This window comes from Sciurus vulgaris (assembly GCF_902686455.1).
Source record: "Sciurus vulgaris genome assembly, chromosome: 14".
NCBI lineage: Eukaryota > Metazoa > Chordata > Mammalia > Rodentia > Sciuridae > Sciurus > Sciurus vulgaris.
This window is the reverse complement of record NC_136475.1, coordinates 41,596,257-41,609,375: the sequence shown is the minus strand read 5'-3', so window position 1 is coordinate 41,609,375 and position 13,119 is coordinate 41,596,257. Positions and strand designations below refer to the sequence as shown.

Here is a 13,119-nt window from a genome sequence, read left to right as displayed (position 1 = left end):
TGGGAAGCCAGATATTATAGAAGAAACTTTTCTTTCAAAGAAACAAACAGAAAAGCTTTATCATGCAGATTGTGTTACTAGATTCCCAGTTTTTCAGCTGATGGTTCTGAAGTCAATTTAAGGATAGGTGAATGGTTCCCCAAAGCCATCAGGTACCATTGTCATGTAGTTTCTTGTTGGCATTCATAAGGATGGTTTGGGTTCCAGTGAAAGTGATGTTATGATCAGTGTATTTTATTTTTAAGAGCGGGCCAGGCACAGTGTTGCATACCTGGAACCCCAGAGGAGGTGGAAGAAGGATTAACAAGTTCCTAGGTCAGCCAGGGCAACGGAGTAACTGTACACAAATAAAAAATTGAAAGGGCTGGGGATGAACTCACTAGTGAGCATTACGCCCCAGACCCTCACCTGAAAAAAAGTAGCTGGGTGTGGAGTGCACTTTAAGAGACACACAGAGAAGATACCCCTTGATGTTGAACATGAACTTACTACAAAACAACACTGGAAATACCTGAAAAATGAACATGTTTTCAGTATAGCTGCATGGCAACATTTTGTTTTATACAGCTTGATGATAAGAAATCAAAAAACATATCTCTTCTTACGTTTTGTATAATTTCATCTTTTCTTGGTAAGAGAGACATTTATTAAAATAGTGTAAAGAATAGACAGATGATGAGGAATATTCCATTGAATGAACACCAAAATTACAGGAAGCTCCAGAATATGCTGAAAATTTCAGGATGTCTACTTGATTTTAAATAATTTGTTTCATCTCTCCATGAAGATGAAGTAAAGTGTGGATCAAGCACAACCCTTCTGGGTGTTGTAATGGATTTTTTTTATACACAATGCATAGTGACTCAAAGGCTTAAGTATTCTCAGCCCATTTGGATTTTTTTCATTTCACCATTTCACCAGTTCCCAGACCAGCTTGGGTTTCTAGTTTTGCAGGCTGGTTCCATTTCTTCATCTTTCCATTATTATCTTCCCCACCTAAATCTAAAAAGCCATAATCCCAATTAGAAAATTGGGAACTGTGAGCAAGGGAGCTGTAGAATGAGAAAAATCACCATTTTCTTTCCCAAAAGGTCTAAGGTTGACATTTTGACTGCCATAGGATAAGCAAAAGAATCAAAAGAAAGTCTGGCAAGAGAAAAAAGTTCTGATTAGTTCTTGAATTGCTTCAAACTGCAATAAACATTGAATTCTCTTTATGAGACAAGATTCTACAAGGTAACACAGTTGTAGAAAAACAATTCCTGACCTTCTGGTTATAAAGCATTCAGTCTACAAAATTAATCTGGTAAACCAGTAATCTCAGAGAATGCAGTAAAGAACTATTGAGAAAGGAAAGAGTATGCAGAAATGAAAGTAGGAAAAAACTAGACTTGACTTTATTCTATACTTCTAAGAGAAGAAATGGCTCTCTTTGGAGAGAGGGACCCCAAAAGGGAGAGAAGCCCCACCATTATACCTCATCCACAAAAGGGTAAGGGTACAGAGGAACAGAGAGGAAAAGTAAATAAAGCTCCTTTATATTTACCTAATCAAATTTTAATTTGGATTCACACTTTCCTCTTTTTTATGAAATCACCTTCCCAGAAGACCTATAAAATCAAATTGCCTTTAAAAAATCTGATTGTAATGAACTAAAGATGATGAGCAAGTCAACTTTCACTTAACAAATATGGTTCATACAACTATTGTAGGTATATAAAAACAGAAGAAATTGCCTTTCAACATTGTGTCACTTTTAGGAAAAGGTGAAAGAAATCAAAATAATTTGTAGATTAGTTTTTCTCTTTTGGGGATATTGTCCTTAAAAATAATCAAAATGACAAATGTTATTTGTTGCCTCTTAAAAGGATATTAAATCTCTAGGGGCTCTGTGTTCAAGTGTAAGATGAGCTGCAAAGTCATCCGTGACATGATTAGGATCGCCTCCAGGTAACGCTGCACATATTGGACAAATCTGAAATGAAAATAGAGAGAGCAGGTTTAATATATAGATACTGACCAGACATCTTTCTGGACCAGCATTTTGTTATAAATTTTACTATTAATATGTTTCAACCAGGCAAAAACACAGATCTTTAACTAGTGAAGTTTAGTAGAAACCTAAGCAAAAACTGTTGTACATCAATGCTATCATCCACAACTAAAACACCTTCTCTCAGATCACACACAACAGTTCTAGACAGACAGTTAAACTTGATCTCTGGAAAGACCTTCTAATGGCCTGGCCAATTCATATTTGCATGGTCTTTCAAAATACTTTTTCATCCATTAAAAATATATAAAAATATGCTTTTTAGATGCACAGTTATATCTAAGTCTAGTCTTGAATGTTAAAGACAGACATAAACTAATAACATACTTCTGCAAAGTTAGCTAGTCTTAAGGACTGCTCCCCAAATGAAAAGGAAGAGGTCTGATAAAATGTAACTGTGCAAACTTACATCCATCCAAGGTGATACAATAAGATAGATATGGTTACTGACAATACACAAATATGCTCTGTAAATTCATAAATGCAACTTCACAGGGGAAAACTGGATGGGGGCCCATTCTAGAACCTTATTCTGGAGGGATAGGCAGTGTGGTAACAAGGTCAAATTCAAGGAATAGAAGATCAACTTCCCGTGGCTCTTTTAAGAGATAAAGGAAAAAGCAAGAATAAAATAGAGTATACAGAGGCAGAATTCACAGGAGGCCTGATAGTTTGGGAAGCCAATTTCTGAAACAACAGTTTTCAACAGAACTGGAGAAAAAGTGTGCATGGGAAGGGAAGGACAGAAAGATTAGGAACTTTAAGAAGAAAGGCCCTTATTGTTCCAGAAAGTCAAATAGGCAAATAGTGGTATTAGAGGAGTGGTCAAACCTTGAGGTGGGAAAAACTTTAATCTTAACCAACAGGGCCAAGAAGGAAGTCCTAAAGCAATGGGGCATGACCAAAGGCAGTCCCCAAGAAATGCAGTTAAAGTTGAGGCTTGTGCCTCTCCATAGTTAAGATGGCTTCAGGATGCGACAGTAAATTCATCTCACCAATACATGTTTCCACATGTGAAATTGAGGCCACCAGTAGACTTTATTGTCTGCTCACAATAGAGAGGAAGAAGGAAATGGGAAATGTGAGATAGAGAAGGATAATGCTGGGGTGTGAAGTGGAAAACAACTACTCTGACTCCTAGAGCCTAACCAAACACAACTTCCCATCTTCCAATGGCAAAAAAAGCAGAAGTCTCTTGAGTATAACTCTGATTATCAAATCAAACCAGACTCATGCCCGAAAGAAAGGATCAGCTGTTCTGATTACATAACTTGGGACTCTGGAAAATAGTCCTCAATAAAATCTAAAAGACATTCACTAGAATAATGACTAAGCATGACAGTGTAAAAAAGAATTAGGGCACAATGGAATGTGCCTAAGGGGAAAATGAGAAAAAAGTAAAAGTCAGATATACATGTGCCTTTCTTACAAGATGCCAGAAAGATGCTGAGGTCATATTTTTTTCCTTGGAGAGAAGAGTAATTCTATCTGCTCTTATGTTTACAAACTATCAATTCTCGCTTTACTAGAAATTCAGGTATCATTCCTGTGCTCTGATAATGGTTGTTAGTGTCTGATACACTTATTTTACTCTTCATGTGCTTATGTCTTACCTGGCTAGATTGTAAATTTTTTGAGACTCAGGACAGTGTGATTTATCTTACATTTTTAACTGGCCAGACTTGCCAAAAACAAAAAGAAAAATAAGACTGAAGGTTTGAACTAAAATAAGTTCTAGTTATTTGAAGATAAAAAATAAACCAGTATATTTTTTTTTGGGTAGTGGTGGTGGTGGTAGTGGTAGTACTGGGGATTGAGCCCAGGGGCATTCCATCACTGAGTAACACCCAAACTTGTGATCCTCCTGCCTTAGTCTCCCAAGTAGCTGGGATTCTAGGCCATTTGTCTTTTCCTAAGAGATGTCCCTTTAGATTGGTCTTTGGATAAAATCTATACACAACTCCAACAGCACAAAGATAGTGTCAGAAGTTTCAGTACTTTGAAGGAAAATGCTAAAAAAAATTTATGCATGTATGTATGTATTTATTTTTGAGAATGGTCTTGCTATGTTGCCCAAGCTGGCCTCGAAAACTTGCAATCCTCCTCCTGCCTCAGTCTCCCAAGTAGCTGCGACTACTATACTCAGGTGTGTGCTACCACACTCAACTCAGCACATATATATTCCTAGAAGGAAGACAGAACAGGAAGAACAAATGCCAAAAGTACCCCGATTAGATCATCTACAAACTAGAAAAGCACCTCTGAGAAGTGGATGTAAAACAAAATCAAGGGCTAGGGATGTGGTTCAGTGGTAGAATGTCTGCTCGGCATGCCTGCGAGGCCCTGGGTTATAGCACCAATCAACCAAAAAAAAAAAAAAAAAAAAAAGAAAAGAAAATTCAAGATTCTCACTATTCACTAATAGTCCAATAACTATAGTTCTGAGCACTTTTTTCTTTGCTTTGAGCCCAGGACCTTGTTCCCAGACCACCTTTCCAGTTCTACACCAGAATCTTTAAATAGTAGGATGAAAGTGTTCAGAGAGAAATAACACACAAGCAATCCACCAACTCACTTTCATAATGACTAGAGATAAAGAATTACTGAGGATAGGGAATTACTAAGATGTGAAGATCACCTAGTTTCACAGCTGGCACACAAAATGAAGAGAACAGATTTAGATCCAAGTGGAAGATGTTGCCATGTTGGGGGCACATGAAGTTAATTCAGCTGAGAACCTGGAAAAGAAAATTAAACTCCAGTGCTAATAGGACCAAAGGCAGAGCCATTTTTAAAGTTTTATATTTTATGCTTAACAGGTGAAATCATATTTAAAAAATAAAAACTCTGAGCAGGTCCTAAGTTCAAGGTTGTGTTTCTATAGTTCCATTACAGAGGAAACAAGAGAAAGAAAGAAAAATGAGAGCCAAGTGTGGCACAGGAAACACAAAAGAAGTACAGGTTGGGCTGACAGAAGGGAAACAGAGATCCACTCTACCTCTCACATACTGCTTAATTCTGAGAGGGTCTTTATTTCCATATCATGGTATCTAATGCCTTTATAGGACAGGAAAAATCTACACAAAGGTTGTGGGCTATCATCTCTAAAATGTGACAGCCTGCCAACATTCATATTTATATTTCTTCTGCCACATGCTACAGTAAGTAGTATCTATTACTCATGCAGGAAATTTTCATATAACACATGTGCTTAAAATTATGACAACTTGCCAAATACTGAATTGTTTTAAATCAAATCAGTCTTTCCTACATTTGGCTAAGAATATAAATTACCTGGAGCAATTGTTAAAAATATGTTTTCCTAGGCCTTGAAAACATGTTCTAGGAGGGGGGTGAGAATCTGTATTTTTAAACAAAGGTCCCGGATGATTCTTATTCTTATAACTTAATAAGTCTAGCAAATACCATTTAAATATACAATGGTACAGAAAACTTATATTTCCCTGTTATGTGAAACACCAAATGCTGTTATTTACAGAAGCAAAAAAAGAAAAAAGAAAAAAGAAAACCCCACTTATTCAGAAAAGGCCCTGCTATTCTTGATCTTGTCTCTGTTATTGCTCAAGTCTTCCTCTTCTTTATCTTGCCACTGAGAGTCAACATCAGTCCTGCTTTTTATCAGCAGCTCTTCTGGGAACCTTTACCAAACAAGGTGAGTTTTTTGAGTGGAATGGAGTGAATGGAGTGTAATGGAGTTTCTATTTTTCCAGGTGGTCTCTGCACAACTGCCAGCAACTTTTCAATGCACATTTTAACACAGGTTTTTTCTAATGCCTAGAACATATCTCTTAAAGTCACTATTCCACATATAAACCCGTGTCACAGCCCAATGTAAGAAAACTTTATGGCACAGGCTATTTGTCCATTAGAAAACCATATAAAGTCAGCAGTGTTCTTTTGTTTTTAAACAAGAGCTCCATGTATTCTTCCCCATACCGAATTCAGATTTCCTCCAGAGTCTTTATTTTTTAATTTATTGTTTATTTATTTAGTGATGCTGAGGACTAAACTTTGCCACTGAGCTATACCCCAGACCTTCTTATTTTTTAATTTTTAAGACAGTTTTTCTCTAAGTTGCCCAGGCTGGTCTCAAACTTGCGATCCTCCTACTTCAGCCTCTGGAGTAGCTGGTATTACAGGAATGCGAACAACACACCAGGTTCAGTCCCTCTTGAAGAAATATAACCACATCAGACAGTGTTCTCAATATGCATACTGTGCACAACTTTAACAAACAGTAAAGGAGAAGTTCTGCTATGTGATGTAGTAATTTCTTTCCTGGGGTGTTTGTTTTTGTATTTTTGGGTTTTTTTTTTTTTGTGTGTGTGTGTGTGTGTGTGTGTGTGTGTGTGTGTGTGTGTGTGTGCAGAGACTCTTCACATGAAGTTTCTTGCCCATGATATTCACTGCTACAGAAAAACTCATTTTAAAAATCGCCTATGTGGTCCATCATAAAACTTGGATTTCACTAAAGCTAGAATGCAACATGTAAAGAAATAGAAAATATACTGAGTACTGAGAGCTAGATGGGGTTCTTCATCATACAAGGTAGATCTACTCAGAAATATCATCCTCAGACTATTCAAATGCCTCTGAACTGAGATTCTAGGTTACCATGCTTCTTGTTAACAGCAAACACCCTCCTTTCATGAAATAAATGCCTTGGCATTTGGCATTTGTTGAACTAGGTTTCTGGATAACGAATCTGATTTCAATCTCATATCTGGTTAATTTTAGATCCATAATAAAACTTTCCTTTTGAGACTATCTGCTCAAATACTGTGATTTCTCTGCATCATTTTTTTTTTTCTACTTTTTGGTGACATAAGATGTTTGATGCAACTGTTACTTGGTAACCATGATCCTATAAGGGTCAGGACAACTTCTTTGTACTTTCTAATTTTTTCTATGGTCTGTGCTCATGTACATGATCATTATGACTAGGTTTAGTCTGTTTGAAAAAAACTACACAATCATGCAGACTTTACCTTATTTCCTTCCCAAAGGACAGCCTTGGTAGCATGGTGGTGGAGAAAGTAATGTCATTCCTCAAAGGCAGTGAAATGTCTATTTACTGTCCAACACATCAAGAGGACAAATTTTCTGACTTAAAGGTTTTCTTTTATCTGATCTCACTTGATTGATCCAATTTTATATCTTAGTATTTCACAAACCAATAAATGCCTCACCTCCCTCACTCACTATTGTTTCTCAACACTGCATCTTGATTTCTGTGTCTTTCCTCTGAATAATTCTGTTTTCTTCCCATTCTTTTAACTTTTTGAAATTACATCCATTTTTCAAAAACTAGCTTAGGTCACAAAGCACTCTAACTACTTCCTGCATTACTCTCTAATTTAGTCAAATAAGTTAGTTTGGTCTTTAACCACACACACCATGAGATCTGTGTGTACAGAAGTCAGCTTTGAAATTGGTTATCATGTTGACACTTATTGTACCCTTACTCCAAGAATCCCATGATTTTGGAAAGCAACACTTTACACCTAATGTTTTTCCCTTTCCAACCTCTTAACGATTTGCCCAAGAATTATCTAGTATAGTATTTCTTCTTTTATTTCTGAAGCAGTGTTGTTTCCCCCATGCTTTTCCTTGTTTATAGCCAACAATTCAGTTACTTTTTGCTCAGGCTCCCCCACTCCTGTGTTTCTTTGCTTTCTATCCAGGCTATCAAAAATAGCCTTTTTACGTTTTTCCCCTTTCACAGTCCTCAGTCCTTTCCCCCTGTTAATTTGGCCGAGTCAAATTATGACATTAATTAAAGTTGAAAATTTTAGAAAAAGTATTGCCCTTATTTAGAGGAGTTAAATAGTTAGGATAAAGTTATCCTAACTTTTGAAGAAATATCAGGATACAAGGAAGAATTTACCCATTGCCATAGCTCTATTCTCTCCAAAAAAGCTCTGCCTCTGTGAATTTGCTTTTTCCCCTAAACCATCAGCACAAGAAAGATAAAAACACAATTTTAAGTCAAATTACTTTACTATGTTTCATACTAACTTCCTAATATAAGATTAGACAGGGTATCCTGAAACATCTTTCAAACTCCTGCCTACTTATGTGCTTTACTGTGCACCTAAAAACCAGGTGTCCAAAGGACATTTACCAAAAATAGCTTTTTTTCCCCCCTTGTGGTGCTAGGAATAGAGCCCAGAGTCACATGAATAACAACCTCCAGACCCAAAATGGTCCCTTTTTAAGTTAGGGTCTTCTTTTGTCACCTATATAATCTAAACAAAACAACTAAGCCAAATCATGAATGTGGAATAAGACAGGGCCCATTCTAGAATTGTAATAAATGCAATTCTCTCATGTTACTCTGTAACTGAATCCCCATTTCCAGGAACCTGTGCTATGAAATCCAGGTGAGTTTGTAAAGCTAAAGTTCTGATTGGCTATATTTGTTACCATGGATTAAAAAATGCAGTATTTACTGAGTGTCACATAAGTGCTAACTTTATACTCTAGGTTAAAAAACTGTCAAGACAACATGGGCGCAGTGACACACACCTATAATCCCAGTGGCTCAGGAGGCTAAGGCAGGAGGATCACAAGTTCAAAGCCAGCCTCAGCAATTTAGCAAGACCCTAAGTAAATCAGCAAGACCCTGTCTCAAAATAAATTATAAAAAAGGACTAGGGATATGGCTCCTAGTTAAACAAACAAACAAACAAACAAAAAACCTATCAAGAAATGAGAACACCATGTGATGATGGAGTGATACATCTACAAGTCAAAGAATGCCAAAGACTGTTGCTAAGTCAGGAGCTGAAAGGAAGACATGGATCCTCAATCATTATCTGTTATATGGATGAAGGAAATCTTCAGGCCCTAAGCTCTTGAGGACAGAGACATTCTCTCCCCCACTTCATCTCCAATAATGAAAGAAAAAAATGTGACTATTTGAAATATGTGCATCTGTCAAAAGGATATGAAATCAGTCCCACAAACAGCAAGCCTTTTAGTCAATAATTTGTTCTGGGGCAATGAAAAAAAGCCAAGGGCACCACTGCCATGCTGAAGTGATAATGTGCATCCCCACCTGTGGTTCTATGTCCCAATTTACCTGTGGGTTTGGTACCATTATCCCCACTTTAGAGATGAAGAAACTGAAGTTCGGGAAAGTTAACGATGCTTATCCAGCGACACGTATCTTCCAGAAGACAGCCATGTGAAGACAGAGACACAGGGGTAGCCGTGAGAAGATGGATACAGAAACGCATCTATAAGCCAAAGAGTGGCAAGGATTGCTGGTCAGCATCAGTGCTGAGAGCAGTCATGGAGCCAACTCTCCCCAACAGCCTAAAAAGGAACCAGCCCTTTTGACACCTTCATCTTGGACTTCTGGCCTCCAAGAATGATGACAGAATATGTTTCCGTTGCTTTAAGCCACCCAGTGTGTGACCCTTTTTTATCAGCAGCCCTAGCAAACAAATACACAGCCCTTCACACCATCAAGGAGATATAGGAAATATTTTTGTTGTTGTTATCTTGGCTTGTGGGGTGGGATGGAGGGGGAGATGACCAACAAGAAGGCTGGAGGTATGGCTCAGTGGTAAAACCCTTGCCTGGCAGGCTGGGTCCCTGAGTTTGGTATGCAGCACTGTGGGGGACAGGTGCAACTAGCAAGAAATAAGCATATTTCCTGCCACCATGAAAGCTCACATATATGATTTCATCTCTTTTTAAAAATTAGTGCATATTTTTCAATATTTCTTCAAACTGGAATACAATACATGTCTCTCTTGAGTAGTCTCCTTTTAAAATTCAGCTCTAGAAACATCTGTAGCTCATCCTAAAAGGCAGATTTTCTGATCATTCTCAACTTAAGAGTTTTAAGAGTTTCTTTCAAGGAAGAGTAATAAACCAAAAAGAGCCATCAGAATTGAAAAACAAGACACAAAACTGTGTACTAATACTGTAATGCTTATAAATAGGAAGGAAAAAAGAAAAGAAGAGGTAACATTATACTGAGTGAACCAGTTCCAAGGTCAGTGATAACTTGATGTTTCTGGATCTCCTGCCTAATTAAAAATTTAATTTATCTCATAAAAATCCATGGATTTCACAAATACTAGGCTGGTAATGTTTTGCTTTTGAGAACACATATGGAAAAATCTATGCTATACATTTCAATAAACTTTTGGGCCTTCTAGAACAATCTAATTTGTAGCTTTTTGTACCTTGGCCATTCATTTTGCCAATACAAATATAGTTCCTTTTAAGAATTGAGGGAGCACTTGGTTTCTTAGGCAGATTATAACTTTCTGCTGTGGCAGTTAAATACAAAAACTTACTTCTGCTTAAGTATGAATTACTTCATATTAAATAATTTTTTCCCCTTAATTCAATTCTCCCCATTTTACTTCTAAGTAAAATAGCATTCAGAATGTTGGGGGGAGGGCTGTTTACACATAAAGTTTAAATCTTTACATGTGATTCAGAAAGTCCTAAGAAGTTTAAGATTTGTTTTAATGATTTATTTTTATTTGTTCTTCTTAGATATACATGACAGTATAACGTAAATTGACATATCATACATACATGGAACATTCTCATTAGGATCCCATTCTTGTGGTTGTACATGATGTGGAGTTTCACTAGTGGTGTATTCATATATGAACCTAGGAAAGTTATGTCCGATTCAGTTCATTGTCTTTCCTATTCACACTCCCCCCACTTCCCTTCATTCCCTTTTGTCTACTCCACTGAACTTCTATTCTTCCCTCCTCCCTTACTGGGTTGAGCATTCACATAGCAGAGAGAACATTAAGTCTTTGGTATTAGGATTAGTTTATTTCAAGTAAGCACGATAGTCTCCAGGTGCATTCATTTACCATCAAGTCATAAAGTCATTCTTTTTTATGGCTGAGCAATATTCCATTGTTTATATGTACCACATTTTCTTTATACATTTATCTATTGAAGGTGCACCTAGGTTGGTTCCAATAGCTTTAGCTATTGTGAACTGAGCTGTTATAAACACTGTTGTGGCTGAATCACTACAGTATGCTGATTTTAAGTCTTTGTGTGTATATGCGGAGGAGTGGGATAACTGAGTCAAATGGTGGTTCCATTCCAAGTTTTCTGATGAATCACCACACTGCTTTTCCAGAGTGGTTGCACCAATGTGCAGTTCCACCAGCAATGTATGCATGTACATTTTCCCCCCATCCTCGTCAACATTTTATTGTTGCTTGTATTCCTTGATAGTTGCCATTCTGGCTGGAGTGAGATGGAAATTTGATGTAGTTTTAATTTGCCTTTCTCTTATTGCTAGTGATGTTGAACATTTTTTCATATATTTGTTGACCAGTCAGATTTCATTGTCTGTGAAGTGTATGGTCAATTTCTTTACCCATTTATTGATTGGGTTATTTGTGGGGGTTGTTTGTGTTTGTTTGTTTTGGTGTTAACTTTTTGAATTCTTTATATATCCTGGAGATCAATGCTCTATCTGAGGTGCAGGTGGCAAAGATTTTCTCCATTGTGTAGGCTCTCTTTTTACATTTTTTGATAGTTTCCTTTGCTGTGAGAGAAGTTTTTTTGTTTGATACCATGCCACTTATTGATTCTTGATTGTACTTCTTGCTCTTCAGGAGTCTTGTTGAGGAATTGGTTCCAAAGTCGACATTGTGGAGATTTGGGCCCACTTGTTCTTCTAGTAGCCACAGGGTCTCTGGTCTAATGCCTAGGTCCTTGAAGCACTTTGAGTTGATTTTTGTGCAGGGTGAGAGGGATTAAATTTCATTCTATTACATGTGAATTTCCAGTTTCCCCAGCACCATTTGTTGAAGAGACGATCTTTGCTCCAATGTATGTTTTTGGTGCCTTTGTCCAGTATGAGATAACTGTATTTATGTAGGTTTTTCTCTGTGCCTTCTATTCTGTTCCATTGATCATCAAGTCTGTTTTGGTGCCCAATACCATGCATTTTTGTTCGGATAGCTTTATAGTATAATTTTAAGACCTGGTACTGTGATGCCTCATGCTTCACTCTTCTTACTGAGAATTGCTTTGCCATTCTGGACCTCTTATTTTTCCAAATGAATTTCATGACTGCTTTTTCTATTTGTATGAAGACCATCATTAGAATTTTAATAGGGATTTGCATTGAATCTGTATAGTGCTTTTGGTAGTATAGCCATTTTGACAATATTAATTCTGCCTGTCCAAGAACATGGGAGAGCTTCATCTTCTGAGGTCTTCTTCAATGTTCTGTAGTTTTCACTGGTAGAGGTCTTTCAACATATTTCCTGTACAGAAATTAAACTTTAGGTATATGTGATGTCTTGGGAATTCACAAAACTGGAAACAAACGGCATAATTTGGTCATGTTGAAATAACTCCAAAGAATCAGAACTGTCCCATTTCTTTAATGTTGCTCCATAATTCACTCTAGTGGCAAGCATCTATCTTAGTTGGAAGAAAACTCCTATCTTAAGCCCTACTCTTGTATCTCATGGGAGTAGTTACATATTTTACTTATAGACTTCAGAAAGAAAAGGAAATAGAAACTGCTTAAAGATATCAGTAGAAGCTGAAAACACTGGGCACAGTAGCACAACTCAGGACGCTGAGGAAGCTTTGTTATGCCCAGCTAATTTAAGTGTATTAGAAATAATAAAAACTCACATAATTCCAGCACTTGGGAGTCTGAGCCAGTTTGAGGTCTCACCCTGAAACTCAGTGAGACCCTGTCTCAAAATAAATAATGGGGTCCAGGGGAATGAAAGCTGCATGGGAGAAAGTGACCAAACACTACTACTAACAATTTTAGTGAAGAATGAGAATGTAATCAATCCTAATTAGAGTATGTGTTATTTACTCACTGCCCCAGTATGGAGTTTGGATCCAGTAACGTACTGAGTTACAACCCCAGTCATTTTTATTTTGTGACCAGATTTCACTAAATTGCCCAACTTGTAATCAACTGTGATCATTCCTGCCTCAGCCTCCCAATTTGCTGGGATTATGTGGTTGTGTTGTTTCTAATAATTTAATGAGTCTGGTGATAAAAAAGTTGC

General features: G+C 37.1%; 1 protein-coding gene across 1 annotated transcript in view; it reads right to left on the bottom strand.

The window, feature by feature from the left end:
* Positions 1 to 13,119, bottom strand: part of LOC306643513 (E3 ubiquitin-protein ligase KCMF1) — a 117,043-nt gene that overhangs the window by 9,178 nt on the left and 94,746 nt on the right. The window contains exon 4 of the mRNA XM_079109728.1: positions 1,874 to 1,975. Coding sequence (XP_078965854.1) covers positions 1,874 to 1,975 — 102 coding nt within the window. The remainder of the gene's footprint in view (positions 1 to 1,873; positions 1,976 to 13,119) is intronic.